Raw genomic sequence first — 19,133 nt, 5'->3', positions numbered from 1 at the left:
TTTATAAAGAAATGTGCCTGTGAAGAAGTGTGAGGACACACGAAACGCGTCGGCAAGAACATTTCATGCTGTATTCATTGTTTGATGCAAGGTATTCTTACTACTGGAGTGCAGCTTCCTGAATAAAACTGAAGTAAACCTACCTGCATTGTGGCTCTTCCGTTTGGGGGCAACCCTCTACGTTGAATGTTTTACGGTCGGCCCGGCCGTGGAAGAAGCTGCGCTTGTTGCGAGCGGGAGACAGCTGTGTCACTTGACGATCGGCAGTCGGCTGTTGTTGGAAGTATCAATTATGCAGCCCAGTTTGGAAAGAACACTTTTTGCACACCCACTTGGGATTTAGCAGCGTTAATTGATAAAGAACATCGGTCTTGCACTACAGATACCAGGAGGCTTTGCTACTAGCCACGCCCACATGGGCAGGTATCAAGCTGTGAAGATAAGTGCTCGGACTGTGTTGTGCTTTATAAAGATATGTGCCTGTGAAGAAGTGTGAGGACACACTAAACGCATCGTCCAGAACATTTCATTCTGTATTCATTGTTTGATGCAAGGTATTCTTACTACTGGACTGCAGCTTCCTGAATAAAACTGAAGTAAACCTACCTGCATTGTGGCTCTTCCGTTTGGGGGCAACCCTCTACGTTGGATATATTTCTACATACATACATTATATTATCATAAACAGTCTCTGCCTTGAAATTCCTTAACCCTTCCTGCACTGCAGACGTTATAATTCTCTTGGAAGACTGCTCTGCAAAAGTGTATGCCAGTCACTAATTCAACTATTCACGTGACTGAAATTTGTGGAATAAATTCTTATGAAGCGCTGACAGTCTTTATTAAGTCTTAAGATTCAGCTACACTCCTGCGTGCTCTTCCCACTAGCAAGGCGAGTATTTAATAACAGATAACTCACCAATAGCAGGTACAAGCAACGGACTCGGACACACCACAGAAATAACCTTGAAGAAGCTCATGAGATAAGAGCCTCCAAAGACTTGGAAAGCTGCCAAATAAATCTGCTCTTCTCCAGAATGTCAGGCAGCTAAATATACAAACTTAAATAAAAGTCCCTGAAGGACAACTCAAAACTGCTGTGAGAGGATTAATTGGACACCTCCTCCTCACAGAAAAATTCAGTTGAAGTGCATTGTGTTTAAGGAACACACGCACGAACTTGAAAAAAATTGCAGAACACTAGACCGCTAACCTTTGATCTCACTCCGTGATCAGAGGTCAACACGGAAAGGGGAAGGAAAGGAGCACAAATCTTCTTTTAGCGCAATCTCAAGAGAGGGAAATGACGGAGTCTGCACCAAGGGTAACAAAGCTGTTTTCTTCTGAAAGCAACTATTTTAGGAGCAGTGAAGGAGCACAGATTGCTGTTCCCGACAGGCGGCGCCACTCGCACCGTCAGCCGTGTCGCACGACCGGCTAGGGGAAGGCAAAGAGTGGCGGCGCTTCTTCGACTTCTTGTGCCTTGCCTGATCTGACTCAGAGTGCAAAGACTTCGAATGGTGGTGATGGCTCTGCAGCTGGTCACTCGACCTTCCACGGGACAGGGACCTGGAACGGCGCAGAGCCGACTCCCGGGCCTCTAGCCACTTTCGTGACATTTTCGGAGCCATGGCCCGGCAGCGGGGGCACGACTCGGAGTCGGGGTCGCGCCCCAGGGAGTAGAGACACTCGCGGTGCGGGTCAGTCACCGACATAGTGCGGGGACAGGCCATGGAAGACTGAAAACCGGACATCCCTATGCACCTGGAGTGAAAGTCACAAAAAACTCAGTCACAAAAGGACTGGGGATACCGCTCTCTTCGGATCTGCGCTTGCTGGCACGGAAAAAGAAAGAACTGACGTCAGCGCGCGTGGGCGCGTCTAAGTAGCTCCATCGACGGCATCTCGGAGAGTACAACGTCGATGACGTAGGCTGACCCGTATGACGACGCCTAACCATGGCTCTTCCCACTGCTGAAAGAGACCCTGCACCAACTCCGGATGGAGATGCCACTTGTTATCTGCTAGGTATCTTTGACTGAGTTTGTCTGCCCGGGCATTCAGCGAACCCTCCAGGTGTTGATCCACCAGAGAAATGCCCTGCTGTTTCCGCCATGTTTAGAGACACAGCCTCTTGGCAAAGGGCCCATGACCCCACTAAGCCCAGCTTGTTGCCGTACAACACGGCAGTGATGTAATCCGTGAACACCTGCACTACCCTTCCCTTGATGGAGGGTAGAAAGGCTTTTAAGGCCAGCCAGATGGCACTGAACTTCATAAGATTGATGAGGAGTCCGGATTCCCCTGGAGATCAGAGGCCTCTGATCTCTCTCCCAGGTGGCCACCCCATCCCAGGAATGACGCAGTTACCACTGTCAGATCTGGTTAGGGAAGGGAGGGTGGTCTGCTGCTTACCCAATTGCGGTTACTTAACCACCACTACAGATCTTACACAGTTTCCTCCGAGATCTGGAGCATGTCGGAGATTTTACTGATGCGGAGCCCACTGGAACTTCAGGTCCTACTACAGACCCAAAATATGCCAGCAAACATGTGTCACAAGCAGGAGGCAGGAGGCCATGAAGCCCAAAAACCTCTAAATAAGTCTCACCAAAACCCACAACACAGGCTGAAACATTAGTATCATAGCCTGAATATCCTGGAATCGCCATTTAGGAGGATAGTCCCACAACTGCACCTTGTCCACAATGGTTCAGATGAAAAGGAGCGTCTGTGAGGGAGTCAGATGTAACTTAGCCACGTTGATAGTGAACCCCAGTGAATGCAGGAGGTCTGCCGCAGTCTGGAGGTGGTTATTAAAGAAAAGGGGTGACCCTGTGTCCCTCAGAACCTGGGTAATTAATGGCTAAACAAAGAATGGTTGCGTCGGGTAGCGCACAAGTAATTTAAAATGCTGTTAATGCAAACTGAGCATGCCCTCTAACAAACACAATTCTAGGACCTTACAATGAAGGAGATGAGGACCTGAGATCAATTGGTTGTACTGTGTATTTTATCTGAATTAAATTCATTCAAATGGATTTTTCATACATTGCGTACATAGACTGTCAAGATGAATTTAAGTTGCAAATGCGTGACATTGGTGAATAGTGATCAAGTGGTGAAGAAGTTTATACAGTGAAAGATAAATTCGATACAATCAATATATACATATACAAGTGTTCTTTGGTGGCCAGACAATTTATATCTAGAGATTCTTGTTATTTCTTTAGTTATTCAGAATCCTAGAAGTACTGGGCCTTTGAAGAGCGTCGACGTTTCGACCCTAATGCGCCTGTGGTCGCAGCGGGTCTTTCTCAAGACGGAGGTATGGAGTGGACTGCACGACAGTCCTGTAGTACAGGTCGGGGTGACTCGCCTCGATTGTTCGGGCGCAATGGCCTGAAGTCTGTGTCGTTTTGATAATTTAAGACGAACGACTGATGGATCGTAGTCCCATCGATCGGCTGCCAGGAATCAGCTAGTGAGGAGGTGGGACACGACAGCCTGGTGCGAGCTGCTATCAAGAGGCAATTGTTAAGATAGGGAAAGACTGCCACCCCTAAGCTCTGCAAATGAGCTGCAACCTCCGCCATCACCTTGGCGAACACCCGAGGGGGGCTGGTAAGGCCAAAAGGGAACACAGTGAACTGAAAGTGCTTGTGACCATTGTGATGCCTGTGGGCAGGCATGACTGGAATGTGGAAATATAAGTCCTACAATTCCAACGCTCCCATCCAGTCTCCCAGTTCCAGGGCAGACGAGACCTGAGTGAGCGTAAGAATTTGCAACTTCTCATTCTAGAGGACGAAACTGAAAGAGCGCAGGTGTAGAATAGGGCGAAGGCCTCCGGCCTTCTTGGGCACCAGAAAGTAGCGGGAATAGCAGCCACGACCTACTTTTGGTGTTGGCACCATTTCTATAGCTCCCTTGGCCAAGAGAGCGTCACTTCCTGTCAGAGCAGAGAAAGATGGTCCTCCATCAGTGTGTCGCAAGCAGGGTGAAGGGACAGTCTCAAAATGCAGGGAGTAGCGCCTCTGGACAATTTACAAAAACTCATGGTCTAATGTGATACACTGCCAGTGGTGCAGGTGATGGTGGATCCTGCTGCCCACTGGGTGCCCATGACGATAAGAGGGAAGACTACAGGGCTTGGAGGCTGCAGCTGCAGCTGCTGGGGGAGGGGGGGGGGGGGCGGGGGGGGGGGGGGGAGGAGGGGATTTGGCTCGACTGCTGGCTGACCGACCCAGGTTTTCTGTGGGTAGCGTATCCTTGGTCATGCAGAGGCTGTGAGCCCTGTGCACCGCTGTGGCTGGGCAGGTACAGACGTAGCTGGATGCCCCTTCCGTGTCCACAAATGGAGCGAAAGGGAATTGGGGGTGACAAAGGGACATGGAAAGGCCGGAGGACCTGGCCAAAGCCCTGCTGTCCTTAAAGCGCTCTAGAGCTAAAGCCACCTCATCTCCAAAGAGACGGGAGCCATCAAAAAGCATGTCCATATGCGATGCATGGACATCCCCAGAAAAAACAGTCATCCTCAACCAGGTGTGGTGCCGCAGGCCTCTGTCGATGAAACCACATTATCCAGTAAGTCGGTGGTATCCGGTCCATAACGTATGGTGAACTTGGCTGCATCTCTCCCGTCAGCAAGAGCCTGGTAGAGGACGGGCTGGGCCTCCTCCCGGACCATCGGCAGCACTTGTACAACCATGTCCCACAGAGAGTGGGAGAGGCGGCCCAAAACCCAAGAATTGCTTACTGACCGTAGTGTCAGGCTGGTGGAAGAAAACATTTTCCCTACGGTGTTCAGCCTCTTGGATTCCCTATCAGGGGGTGCAGAAGAGAAAGCACCATGGGAGATGGAGGTTTCGACCACCAAGCTCTTCAGTACGGTGTTGTGCGAGGAAGTTGGGGTCCCCTGGAGTGGGACAGTGGCAGCTGGGAATTGGCCCAGTTCACAGGAGCTTGGCTTGGGCCAGGTCCCAAGCAGGACATCAGTAAGGACTTAATTATAGGAGAGAAGCAGTTCTGAAGGAGATACTCCCGGGTGAATCACTTCCGTCAAGACATTAGTCTTGACTGCCATGTAGAGCAGGTTAGGGTCCAGTACCTCGGCTGTCCTCCTCACCACCATAGCAAAGGGCACAATTCCTCCTCCGTAGCAACGGTAGAGCAAAGAACGCCAGTATCTGGAGAACTGAAAAGTTCACTGACTTCCTCCAATTCCTCACACCAGTCCATGTTTGGGTCAAAGGTCTGGTATTCTTCAGGGTCCAGTGACCCCTCCCAATCCTAAAAGAGTCCTAGCCGATAGGAATAGGGCCCAGGCTCTTGCATAGAAGGCAAGGCACCAGTTGGCGCCACAGTCTAGGTCAGGTGCCGCCGATCTGGCTCTGTGTCAGTCGGGCATCAGAATTGGCATGACACCAGAAGCGCCGGCATATGCGTTGGGGAAGGTCGAGGTGGCACGACTGGTGCCGGCCCAGATCCATCTGTGGATTCTCAAGGGCCCAACTGGTGCAGGTGTCAAAGGTTTTCATCCAGCAGGGGCCCTCCCAAACCAGAGGGGCCTAAAGGTGTGCTGTGAGAATGGGCCGCTCAAATACGAGTCGCATGGCCATGTAAAACTCGAAGCTGAGCAGTGGTCTCACCAGCTCCCGGAACCTCAGGGAAGCCCGGAAATTACCCAGGTGCTGGCTCAACCGCAGAGCCATGCTTCAAATGCAGACACTCCCTTGTCTCGTTGGCTGTTGGATAAGAGGAAGTTCAAGCCTTCCTACGATGATACTTCCAGGAGGACATCCCTGGTACATTAGATGGGGAAAAAAATAAACACTCGACAAAACGTCAAAAAAAAAGTTAGTCAGAAATTGAGGATGGAGAAGATCTCTCTGGATCTGCACTGACTGATGCGGAGAAGTGTGGCTTATGTGGAGAAGTGTGGCTCAGTGGTTAGAGGCGGCGGACCCGGAAGCTGAGCTCGGCCGTGGACCAGGGTTCGATTCCCCGCCTCGGCGGGTCTCGGGCTCTAAAATTCCACGGACTCGATAATTCTCGCTCCGGTGCCTACTCGACTCACGGGGTCACACGCTGCGACTCTGGGCAATAGCTTGCTTAATCTCCACTACGGCCCCTCGCGGCGGGATGCCTGGCTTTCACCTTGTGGATACCCTGCCGGGGTATCTCACGTCAAAAAAAAAGTTAGTCAGAAATTGAGGATGGAGAAGATCTCTCTGGATCTGCACTGACTGATGCGGAGAAGTGTGGCTTATGTGGAGAAGTGTGGCTCAGTGGTTAGAGGCGGCGGACCCGGAAGCTGAGCTCGGCCGTGGACCAGGGTTCGATTCCCCGCCTCGGCGGGTCTCGGGCTCTAAAATTCCACGGACTCGATAATTCTCGCTCCGGTGCCTACTCGACTCACGGGGTCACACGCTGCGACTCTGGGCAATAGCTTGCTTAATCTCCACTACGGCCCCTCGCGGCGGGATGCCTGGCTTTCACCTTGTGGATACCCTGCCGGGGTATCTCACAGGGGAATACCAGGACGGGTTCCCTAAGCAAGCGCTTAGATACCGTGTCGGTGATTTGCGCTATATAAATACATGTACATGTACTGATGCGGAAAGAAAAGAACTGACGTCAGCATGCTGAGGTGGCACCTGAATAGGCGCCACACATGTCACATCCGGTGCAGGCGACCTACTGGCGCATGGGTACTGCTCATGAACATTTTCCAGATTCAGTCTGAGGCTAGGAAATAATTCTAAGGTAAGGAATCTGCAGCTAGAAGTCGCTGTTTGATAAAAACACATAACTTATACTACACGGTTAAAGCACCCATAGGAAACCAGCTTTCCAGTCAGGGCACCCCCCACCTTAGGAAACTATATTAGTTTGATCACACAACATAGTGCCGACTCAGATGAACAGAATTACTAAACCGACCCAACATACCCAATTGATTATCAATATACCAAACAATGTAACGAACAGCACAAAACACCTGCACCACCCACAAGAAACTACTCTAACCCAAACTATCTGACCCCTTACTCACATCACTTCCACCAGCTCCAATTGTAGCACTCATCCTCTCTACAACACACACTCACATTCATATAATCACACTCCCATCACTCCAATCCATATACGACAAACAGAGCCAAGGATCCACTCAAACAACAAAGGGACATCGCCTCCGAAAAGAAAGCAACCTACCAATCTCCACTTGGAACGCTTTACCCGTTCACACCATACAAGCTTAACCTGAATCCCAACCTAAATCACTCACGCAAGACAACAAAAGATTTCTGGCAAAACGTACACAAACGGAGCAATAGGCACCAACCAACAAGATCAATTCAAATTGACCCTACTGCAAATAATGGTCCAGCACAACACCGGGACCTGCACCTTTCAAGACACATGGTACCCCAATGGGACCTACAATCACCACTAATGATACTCTAGGAAGCTGGCTTCTTATGTGGTAGTTTCAATGTAGAGCCCACCAGGCAAAAAGTAGAGACTACCCTATTGCTTACAGGGCTTAAATAAATAATCCCAAGTAGTCTATTTGTGGTGGTGTGGTTGAACAGCTTAGCCTTATCAGAGGGCAGTTTTAAGCATCTGTTGTACACTTACTCAATAAATGAGACACACTCAGGAAGGAAATCTGAAACCAATTTATGGTTCAAATCTGTTTATTCCTTTCCAATAAGTCAAAAACATACATAAGCGTATCTGAAGACAATGAACTTCAAGGCCACAAGACATATACTCTTCTAGGTAAACAATACCTATGTGCTACCTTTAAATCTAAGATTTAAAGACATTAGATTCAAATCTTTAAATCAAAAAAATATCCCCAATGTAATTGTGTTTAGGAAATTATTGAAAACCTGGCTCTTTGAAAATTAACTGCCTGCTTGGACTACGCAAACAGCCTTTATGTCAGGTTACCGGCCTAAATAGTAAAGAAACTCCAAATGGTCCAAAATGCGGCTGCGAGATTAATCAAACATGTTCCTTTTCGGTAACACATCTCTCCACATATTAGAGAACTACATTGGCTTCCGGTAGTCAAGAGAATCAAAATGTAAGGCCTTAACCCTTGCATTTCGGGCATTTCACGGATCGTGCCCTTTATATCTGAAACAGAGGCTGGGTGTCTACACGCAGTCGCGTGCTCGGAGTTCCAGCTCCCAGAAACTACTTTGCACTCCTCAAGTCAAGAAAACCCGCTGGGTTGCAGATCTTTTATGTTTGGGGGGTCCAAACTGTTGAATTCCTTTCCATGACTCCTTGCACGAGATATCTTCTGAAACACAATTTAGGAAGGCAGAGTTAAAACCTGGCTTTATAACCTGGCTTAATTTGATGAGTCTTGATTCTTGCCTGTCTCCCGTGCATCACCTGTCGCTCTAGAACTGGGACACCAGCTTGGAGGTAGCTGTTCGCGCTCAATAAATGACTGTATTATTATTATTACTATTATTATTATTAGCCATCAATCTTAAAAAGCTTGTTACTGTGTAGCGTAGGGTAGGAGAGGTAATGTAGGTGAAAGGGTATGATGTTACCCGGGCATATATTAGGGTACCTATATGAAACATAACAATACCGCATGCCACATCTACACTATCCTTACCCTAATTCTGATAGTAACCCTCACCCTATTGCCCTGCCAAAAGAGATTACAATGACCCTAGCAAAAAGTGAAGAAAAAAAATGAAACACCTAGGGATAGAAATAAAGAACTTGACAACCACTAGCTTCAATAAAACTAACCTGAAACCCATCAACTATAATTCCACACAAGAGCTCAGTGCCCAAAAAGCTATAGACCAAACCACCATCAACAATACACTTAAGTCCCCCTGGCCAACCATAACCCTGCATGCCAGCATACAGAGGCTCCAGCAAACAGGGTAAACCAATAAGAATTAGACAACCTCATCAAGTCATACAAGAGTACAACTACAATAGCCCTTAAACTAGAGAACTCCATCATACCTGTAGACATGAGTAATTTCAGACAGTGAAACCCGAAAATCAAGGAGAACTCCAAATCAACTCATCGTTATACCAATTCTCCACGTCAAAAACATGGAAAATAATAAATCAAACATACAATGTATGCCTAACATATGCAAGTCAGCAACAAAACACAATGAATTACATGAAACAGAAATCATTTTTTTGACAGAAACCAATGTTAAATTTTGTCACCCCTAACTTCTCTATAAAGTGCATTGATAGGAAGGATTGCAAAGTAGTTGAGATAGCAGTCACACATAGACACTCATTATGTATAGAACTGACAATTTGATCCTGGATCAGAGGCAAGGATTACGCTGTACTTTCTTTACTTTATTAACAGAAGCAGTTTAAAGAAAACAAAAAATGACTTAATTTTCCATAAGCTTGAGGGGGAGAAGTCAGCATTTCAACAATATGCACTGTCAAATAAGAGGAGGCCAGGGCCCCTTGATAGTCCCCGGTCGATGTTGCCACCTCCTCTTCCTTCACTGCTCCAGCAGAGTTAAGTGTTTCTGGCCTATTGGCCTTAATTTGTCTTTTATTGAGTGTTCATGTGGTATTTTTGGTGCCTGTTACATTGCTATTGTAGTGTTACTACTGTGCGGTCACGGGAGAGCTAGTCGCTCATCCGCAGTCACTGTTGCTCTGGCATATGCGCTACACCACCTGGGGCCACTGCGGTGCGGCCCTCCAGCCGCTAGAGGGTACTCATCTATGCGCACAGTGAGTCTCGCAGCCCTGCCCCGGTGTACATTCGCATTCGGGGCCATGGCTCGACAGTCCAGGGAGTCGTAATCAGTCTCCAGGCAGTAGAGGTAAACATTGTGGGGGTCCGCCACCAACATACTAAGGAGGCAGGCCCCACAGGACAAAACCAGGCATCCCTACGTGCACTAGGAGAAAAAAGATGGGAGACAAAAGTCGAAAAGTGACTACGGTACTTGCTCAATCCGGATCTGCGCTTGCTGGCGCGGAAAAAGAAAGAACTGATGTCAGCGCGCATGGGTGGCGCCTAAGTAGTCTCCGTGACGTCATCTCGGTGCTTACGACACCAGTGATGGACACGGAGCCGCAGGACGCCACACACTGATGTGCAGGGGTACTGCTAAGCAAAACTATCCGTGCCTGGGGATATTCTAAGGTAAGGAATCGATCACTAACGTGTCTCTTTCAGATAATCACAATAGTATCTTTGCCTTTTAAAAGTAATGTCATCAAGAAGTAAGTATTATCAGGTCATGCATTTTTTTTTATACATACAGTTCATTTGGTTATTTTCATACCATGTTGATGAATTGCGTGAACTGCTTCCAACATATTTTTCCAGTAGCTCTTGCGCTCCCATGGGCTAATTGTCTTTTTTTTCCTTAACCAACTGTTCAGATCAATATTTCCACACTCCATTACCATGCGGATGTGATAGTCTGTGATTTCACTAGAAAGGTATAATTGAAAAAAAAAAATCAATACAAAAATATCCGGAACTCGAAATGTTTGGAAAAAAGAGCAAATGGCAAAGGGATGTACTCACTAGTCATATAGTCTAATAATTTTATCACTATGTGACTGTAGTTTAATCAAGTAGTCTATCTCATTCTTATAGCTTTCAATTGTCAGCAGGTCTGCTTCTTCCAGATTCACGTACTTCACAGCATATAGACGCTTCTTTTCATCCATCACCTGAAAAACCTGAGACGCAAAAACATCAGTGTTATAGGATGCATACTAGAATGGATATGAATTCTGTACACAAACGTGGCTCTTTATAATCACCTGAAGGCTCTTTGCTTCCTTTAGCCTTATAAAAGCATATTTTCAAAAACAAAGCAAGTTGGTAATGCATTTATGATTTTTAAAGCACCAATCGTGGGGGGTGAGGATGATTCAGACAACCCTGAAACTCTCCAGAATGTAACTCCACTACTGGTCATCTGGGTTGAGACCTGGAGACAACGTAACCCTTTCACTGCCAGGGTGTTTGTACGCCCTTGCGTAAGGTCTTCATTAAAAAAAAAAAAAAAAAAATCACCACATTAGATTGTTGAATCTTATGTATCTACATCTCGGAATGTTAAACAAGGAAATATTAGCTTGAATGTCTGAGTCCGGTAGTACAAAAGGTGAGAGTTTTCATAGGGGATGTAGTCTGCACAATCAATGTAACATCAGTTCAGATCATTTAATTGTGGCAGATTCACTTTTGATGGTACATAGTTTGTGTGATGCATATAAAGCTAAGAACTACATGAAAGTACAAAAACTATTTTCTAATTCTGCAAGACCTAAAAAAGAAATATTGGCACTAGCGAGACCTCCATCACTTTGACTGACTGGCCAGTGGAATACTCTGAGCATGAAGGCTGTCAGAGTTTACAACCATAGATTCCTTACCTTAAAATACTTTCCAGGCATCAGACTGGACCCGGAAATCTTTAGCAATACCTCCGAGCACAGGTAGGTGGAGCTGGCAGTGACGTGCGCTGAATCTATATAGCTGTATTACTGTAGCCTCGTGCCCCATTGCAAGGCGCTCAAGGAGGTGATGCTGGAAGGTATTTGGAGAACTTTTCGCGACCATTGTCTTAATTATAAACAAAGATACAAAGGGTGCTGATTGAACTCTGTGCAAGCAGTTGACGCTGAAGTCTGTGCCCGGTTTTCGTGCTGTCCACCGACTGTGAGGGATTGAGGCTGCGAGGGATGATGCTGAAGGACGCCGAAGGTGCTGTCTCACGCCCCGTGACTTCCAGCTGTTAGCTCCCCGGCTGTCAACTCTGCCTAAGAAGTGGTGTGCCCGGGATTCACGGCGGTCAGCAGACAGAGAGCGCACGGAGACCGACGACCCTCAGATTAGGGACCGGCGTGTGGAGGAACTATCCCGGGTGCGGCATTGAGTGCAAGATTATAACGGTGCGCACGAACAAAGTGACATTGCTGTTGGGCCTCCAGCGGCTGTGTCTGGCATTGTTTTGTGAAGTGAAGCGGCCAGAGACTTGCGACCTGTGGCCCCCGCGGACGTCGCAGCTCCTTTCCTTGCACTATCTTGATTTTTGTCCCGGGTAATTCTGGGACTTGTAGTTGTGTATTTCACCACAGAGGTACATTGGATTCCCCTCCTGCCTTGTCAAGTGATTTTCCCCGCTGTGACAAGGAGGAGCCTGCTCAGGCATCAGTCGTGTAATCCGAGCGTTGCAGAGCAGAATTAAGCGGAGGGGTGCTTCCTGGATTCCTGGATCTGTGGGAGAAAGCCTAAACCTATTTTCTGCCCTGTGTCCCAAGTTTTTCGTATGTTGGGTGCACATGTTTGGTTTAAGCGCAGCATGTCTCTAGAGCAGTAGAGGATACAGGGTCCCACCGTGCGTGTAGGCATCTGGTCTGTTGTTCCTCGTGTTTGTACTGTTGAATCGCAAACACTTCAAATATTTTCTAAAGGCTCTCTAGACTTTGTTCATTCTGGCCATCCAGTTGGGGGTCGCTAATTAAGTAGCGCTAAAATAGTGCCTGGTGCACGGTGTAGCATAAGCGGCGCACCAGTACATCGGCGCTCTGGCGCATCAAGTTTTGGGAGTTATTCCCGAATAAAGCTATGAGTGCTAAAAAATTACGCTCTGGTAGATTAGTATATACAAGAGCTTGCACAAAAACCAGAGCTAACCCCTTAAGGAACAACTCACTGCAAATACACTCTCTGAAGTGCCTTAATACCATCCCTTCCTTTTTTCCTAAAAAAGAAATAAGTTTTAAATCTGCAGGAATGTCGGAGTTTCCCCAAAAAGAATATGCTGTTCAAGTAGATGTAAGTCCTGGAAATCCATTCCCAGTAGTATCCTCACCAGTAGTACCCTCCATTTCGCCGTCTACATTCAGGGGATCACGGCATCCCGATCTTCAATGTTCAGAATCTGGGGTGGCTGACACTCTACTGGCAAATCTAACTATCCACCCTTTTGTGAACGGGGTCTCTGACCTGGAAGGAGTTGCACAGCCAGGATTAAAAGTGGGAGAATATATAATGGAAGATTTCACTTTACCTGATATAAATCTAGAACAGCCATTAAAAAGGTTCTATGTTCATAACCAAGAATCATCTAAGGTTTTTACTCCCACCACTCTACCGTCCTCTAAGGATCAGCCTGTGAAACTGCAACTGTTCAGTAGTACACCTAGCGGAACAAGCTTATTAGGCTCAAGGGGTTCAATTACTCCTGATCTCTCCCGGGATTTTCTCCCTTCAATTCATAATCTAGAACCACAAAGACCGATGTCAGAATCATTGCTTTGTTTAGAAAGAGTGTTGGTTTCCATCTTAGCCCTAATGGAGAAATCAGTAAATAATTCTGATGTTATTTTGGACTCCGTTTTAGCCCTGACAAAGCATATTGCCTCTGAACATAATCTATTGTCAGGAAAAGCCTGTGCATTTCCCCTTGGTGTACCTAACCTAGAGAAAGGATCTTCCATTTCCCTTCATTTGAAGGTCGACTCTGACCAGTTTTATTCTACCCAAATCGACTCTTTTACACATGTTAAAGGTCGAGACCTTGGCACTCAGGCTGGTGAACCTTTCTCTAGTAGAAACACCAAAATTAAAATGAAAGACATTTTTGATAAATCTCTCTCTTCTTCCTTACAGCAGCTTTTCAACTCCGAACCTTTAGCTACAGTTGCCGCATCATCGTTTTGCTCGCAAACTACGACGGAAAATATAAATACAAATATAACCCAAAAGGTCTTCCCTATTTTTCTCATATCTGTTTTTAATTCCACAAAGCAGCTTATAGAGGAGGACTCTAAGGTTGGATGCTCTCCAAGTAAGGAAAAAGTTTCAAAGAACAAAAGTAGCATTTTCAATAAAGAGAGGTAGACAGTGGAACCTTCCTAGCATACAGCACCTAATCCAAATCACTCGTAATTGTGAATTGCCCCAAATAGTTTGTATGGGCAATGTGTGTGCACACTGACTGACACCCACTGTCACAGTGCTAGTTCATCAAAGAACTAAGGTAATCCATACATAAGAGCAAAGGTGCACAACACAATTCTTAAGTTACAGTTCTAATAATCACAGACGTAGGTTTTCTTGGTTGTGATTTTCTTTATTCCAAAATGGTGTACATTAAAAAAACACGGGTTTTTGCAGCCTAACCCGTGTTTTTTGAATGTACACCATTGGGTAGGAAAGAGGTATGCGTTCTTAGAACAAGTCCGTCTGGTTAAAAAGAGGAGTATGGTCATCAAACTGAGAAAGCTGCAGTTCACTCACCAATGTGATGGCCACAAAAAAGACAGTCTTAAGGGTCAGAAGTCTGAGCAGCTTGGCTTGGTAGTTTGGTCTGCCCTGTTCCCATGATGCACTGGGCCAGGGTCAGACTAATTTGCATGTAGCCAGGTTCTGAACTGGGATGGTGCAGTGAGCTAAAAAAAACGTGATGGATCAAGCCCTGATCTTTTGACTGGGTAGGAGTGTTCTGCTTCATTCAGATACTCTGTCCATCACCACCCCCTTTTGAATCGTTTTGGCCACCACAAGTGTGGAAGGGTATGCTCAGATGTGAGTCCCTTGCTCACTGCACCATCAGGATTCAAGCAAGCCGGGCCGAAGACGGCTGTAATGCCAGAAACCGGTCCCCGGAAGCTTGTTTCCTTTCCAGTAATGAATTGGCATGGTAGTTTGGTCTGCCCTGTTCCCATGATGCACTGGGCCAGGGTCAGACTAATTTGCATTAAGCCAGGTTCTGAACTGGGATGGTGCAGTGAGCTAAAAAACGGTGATGGATCATGCCCTGATCTTTTGACTGGGTAGGAGTGTTCTGCTTCATTCAGATACTCTGTCCATCACCACCCTCTTTTGAATCGTTTTGGCCACTACAAGTGTGGAAGGGTATGCTCAGATGTGAGTGCCTTGCTCACTGCACCATCAGGATTCAAGCAAGCCGGGCCGAAGACGGCTGTAATGCCAGAAACCGGTCCCCGGAAGCTTGTTTCCTTTCCAGTAAAGAATTGGCTTGGTAGTTTGGTCTGCCCTGTTCCCATGATGCACTGGGCCAGGGTCAGACTAATTTGCATGTAGCCAGGTTCTGAACTGGGATGGTGCAGTGAGCTAAAAAACGGTGATGGATCAAGCCCTGATCTTTTGACTGGGTAGGAGTGTTCTGCTTCATTCAGATACTCTGTCCATCACCACCCCCTTTTGAATCAGAATAGCAAGCAGTAAAACCATATCTGTCGTTTGCGGAAGGTGGGAGACAAAGCGTAATTCTAAATATCCCCCACTCAACCGGAAGGTTATAGAGCACTAAAAATGTAAATATACATATATGCAGAAACCTTCTGAAAGAAAATAATTATATTCAGATAACATAGTTCATATTAAAGACAGCATTTGACAAGCAAAACATTACAATATATCATGCATACTCTTATGTCATGAATAGAATGTGAGAGACCTTTTAAAAGTCTAACCTTAATGAAGAAGATGCTGCAGCACCGCTTGTCCCGCTGCTGTATCATCCTGTGATGCCGACTGCAAGCAGTAATGCTTTGTAAATGTATGGACACTCTTCCATGTAGCAGCTCGGCAAATGTCCTCCAGCATGACCCCAGCAAATAAGGCTGTCGACGCCGACATCATCCTGGTGGAATGTGCTTTAACCTTTCTGACTAAAGGTCTGTAAGCTTTTTCGTGACAGAATTGTATTACTGAGGATAACCATCTGGCTATCGTTGCTTTCGTCACAGCTTGTCCCAGCGTGACCTGACCATAAGCAATAAATAACTGGTTAGATTTTCTTATGTCTTTAGTTTTTTGAAGATAGAACTTTAGACATCGTTTCACATTAAGAGAGTGCAGGGCCTTTTCTACCGGTGTGACAGGATCCGGGAAAAAAGTCTTTAACTTTACCGGCTGGTTAATATGAAATTGAGATGGTACTTTAGGAATGAACTTTGGATTGGTTCTCAGGGGACATAGTCCCTAGAGAAATGAAGGAAAGGCTCTGAAATCGTGAAAGCTTGAATCTCACTAACTCTCCGGGCTGAAGTGAGAGCTAGTAAAATAGCCACTTTCCAGGTTAAAAACTTTAGTTCAGCTTTGTGAATAGGTTCGAAGGGCCTCCTCATTAACTGGGACAAAACGATATTGAGATCCCATTCAGGAGGTGGAGGTCGGATTGGAGGAAAAGCCCGAAACAATCCTTTGAGAAATTGCTTTATCAATGAGGAAGAGCATAGTGATGGCTTGTTTGAACTTTTTCTGAATCTGGATATAGCAGCCAGATGTACTTTGATAGAAGAGAGTACTAGACCTGCTTTGGCTAGCGATAGTAAGTAAGGAAGGATATCCTGGAGCGGATGAATATTATTTGCTTCACACCAACAACAGAATCGTCTCCATTTAAAACGGTACGTTCTGATAGTACTCTGAGCACGGGCTCGAGACAGAATTTCTCTACAGTCTGCAGATATCTTGAGATCCTTAAACTCTAAGAAGTCAGGAGCCGGGCGTGCAAGTGAAGCGATTGTGGATCCGGGTGTAAAATTTGACCTCCTTCCCTTGTCAACATTGAAATTGTCGGTTTGAGACGAATTGGAGGCTGCTGAGATAGCAGGAGCAGTCTTGGAACCAGTACTGCATCGGCCAGCGAGGAGCAATGAGGAGAAGAGTGCAATGTTCCCTCTTCATCTTTTGCAGTATCCTCGGTATTAAAGGAATCGGGGGGGAAAAGCGTATACATAGATTCCTGACCATCTCATGGACAGGGCATTTCCTCTTGACACCCGTTGAGGAAATCTGCTGGCGTAGTAAAGGCATTTGCTGTTCTGTTGAGTCGCAAACAGATCTAGAGTTGGCGTTCCCCATCTCCGAAAGATCCTGTTCACCTGATCCTGTTCCAGTTCCCATTCGTGGCAACCTGTGAGAGATCTGCTGAGGTTGTCGGCTAGAGAGTTTTGAACCCCTTTTACATGCTCCGCTCTGAGGGTTATGCAGTGTTGTATAACCCACTCCCACATCTCTTCAGACTTCTGCGAGAGGGAGAGAGATCTCGTCCCCCCTTGCTTGTTGATGTACAACATGCTGGTGGTATTGTCCGTACGCACCAGCACTGAGGAATTTGTCATTCTCGGCAGGTACGCCTGTAGAGACAGGAAAATGGCTCTTAACTCTAGACTGTTGATGTGTCTCTGCCGATATTGGGGAGACCATCGCCCTTGAATTTGGAGGTCCTGGAGATGACCTCCCCATCCTTCCATAGATGCGTCCATGGTCAGGATGAACTCCGGAAGGGTTTGGAGAAACGTGAGGCCCGGTGACAGATTGTTTTCTTTTGACCACCATTGAAGAGCTTGCCTCATTCTGGATGTCACCTTTATGTGATCGTCGAAAGACCCTCCTATTTGTTGCCATTGTCGGTGCAATTCTTCTTGCAGCGGCCTCATCCTGATTCTTGCCAATGGGACTAGACTGATCGCTGAAGAGCACATCCCTAGGACAGACGCATATGTTCAGACAGAAAGTGACTTTTTTGTTGAGATTAGTCTTGCTAGTTTTTGAAGTTTGTTCTGCCGTTCCTGAGACAAGAACGCCTTGCACTGTTGGGTGTCCAGTGAAGCTCCCAGAAAGGTTAACACTTGAAGGGGTTGCAGTTGTGATTTCTTTGCATTGAGTGAGCCCTAGGTTTGAGAATAGACGGAGGGCGCTTTTGACCGCTTGTCTTGTAGCCGGTTTTGATGGTCCTCTGAGCAGCCAGTCGTCGAGGTATGGGAAGACTTGTATTCCCTGCGACCTCAGTGCTGCAGAAACTGGGGCTAAACATTTTGTAAATATTCTTGGTGCCGAGTTCAGCCCGAATGGGAGCACCTTGAATTGAAAGTGGACGCCAGCCACTGTGAACCGCAGGTATTTGCGATGTTTGGGGTGTTTAGGGATATGGAAGTAAGCGTCTTCCAAGTCCAGAGAAGCCATAGAATCCCCTTTGTTGAGACAATTGAGCACATCTGCCAACGTCACCATGCGAAAACTTTGTTTCTTCAAGAATTTGTTGAGTTTGCGCAAATCCAAAATCGGGTGCCACTCTCCCGACTTCTTCTTTATGAGGAAGAAGCGAGAGTAAAATCCTTTTCCTTTTTGCGAGATGGGAACCTTCTCTATCGCATTCTTGTGAAACATGTTTAAGGCTTCTTTGAACAGTAAGTGAAGACAAGGGGAGGGGGACCCTTGGGCGGGGTTATAGGCGGTTTCTTTAAGAACTCCAGAGTGTGTCCTTTTTCCACTAGGTCGAGGACCCACTGATCCGATGTAATGTTCCGCCATTGTTGGTAAAAGGCGGAGATCTTTGCGCCCACAGGGAGGGGAGGATGTTGGACTTGCGTCGGGCATAGCTCATTGACGTTTGTTAGAATCTCGTCCTTGATTATTTGATCTTCGTCTTCCTCCCTGACGAGAGAAATTGATGGAGGTAGATTGCCTGTATGAAGACTGGTAATACGGCTGTTTGTACTGAGATTGGTATTGCCTGTTCTGTTGGTTGTGGTAATTTCCCCTAGAAGAAAAACCACGACCCCTTGCCCCTCTAAAAGAGCCTCTCTTATATTGCAGGGTACCAAGTGATTTTGCGGTGTCGGTATCAGTCTTGATGGTAAGTAAGGCGTCATCTATGTGCTTACCGAAGAGTGAATCCCCATCGTAAGACATATCAAGGATCTTTGTTTGCACTTCCGGTCTGAAGGAGGTTGCTCTGAGCCAGCCCTGTCGTCTGAGGATGCAGCACCTGTTAACTGTCTAAAGTTAGTGTTTGCGATGTCTAGGGCGCAATCTATTATTTCTGATGCCACCCTCTCTCCTTCCAGGACTATTTTACGTGCTTCCTGCTGACGATCTTCCGGTATCAAATCTATGAATTCTGACAGATCCGACCACATCTGTCGGTCATAGCGGGCAAGGATTGCCAGGGAATTCACTGCTTTAATGGAAGCAGCAGCATTGGTGGAGAACTTTTTTCCTATAAGGTCCAATCTCCTGCCGTCTTTGTCCGGTGGTGTTGAGATTGGAGTGGATGGGTTTTTGGATCTCTATAGGGCAACTTGAGATATTA

At 46.6% G+C, this 19,133-nt stretch overlaps 1 protein-coding gene across 4 annotated transcripts in view; it reads right to left on the bottom strand.

Annotated features, from left to right (window-relative positions):
* The window catches only part of TTK (TTK protein kinase), an 894,856-nt gene that overhangs the window by 444,546 nt on the left and 431,177 nt on the right, over positions 1-19,133 (bottom strand). For all 4 annotated transcript variants that reach the window (XM_078648117.1, XM_078648119.1, XM_078648116.1 and 1 more), the window contains exons 15-16: positions 10,574-10,731; positions 10,326-10,477 (exon numbers count right to left, since the gene is read on the bottom strand). In XM_078648117.1, the coding sequence (XP_078504243.1) occupies positions 10,326-10,477; positions 10,574-10,731 (310 nt within the window). The remainder of the gene's footprint in view (positions 1-10,325; positions 10,478-10,573; positions 10,732-19,133) is intronic.

This window comes from Lissotriton helveticus, chromosome 6 (assembly GCF_964261635.1).
Source record: "Lissotriton helveticus chromosome 6, aLisHel1.1, whole genome shotgun sequence".
Lineage (NCBI taxonomy): Eukaryota > Metazoa > Chordata > Amphibia > Caudata > Salamandridae > Lissotriton > Lissotriton helveticus.
Note: the sequence above shows the minus strand (reverse complement) of the source record. Positions and strands in the feature narration are given on the sequence as shown.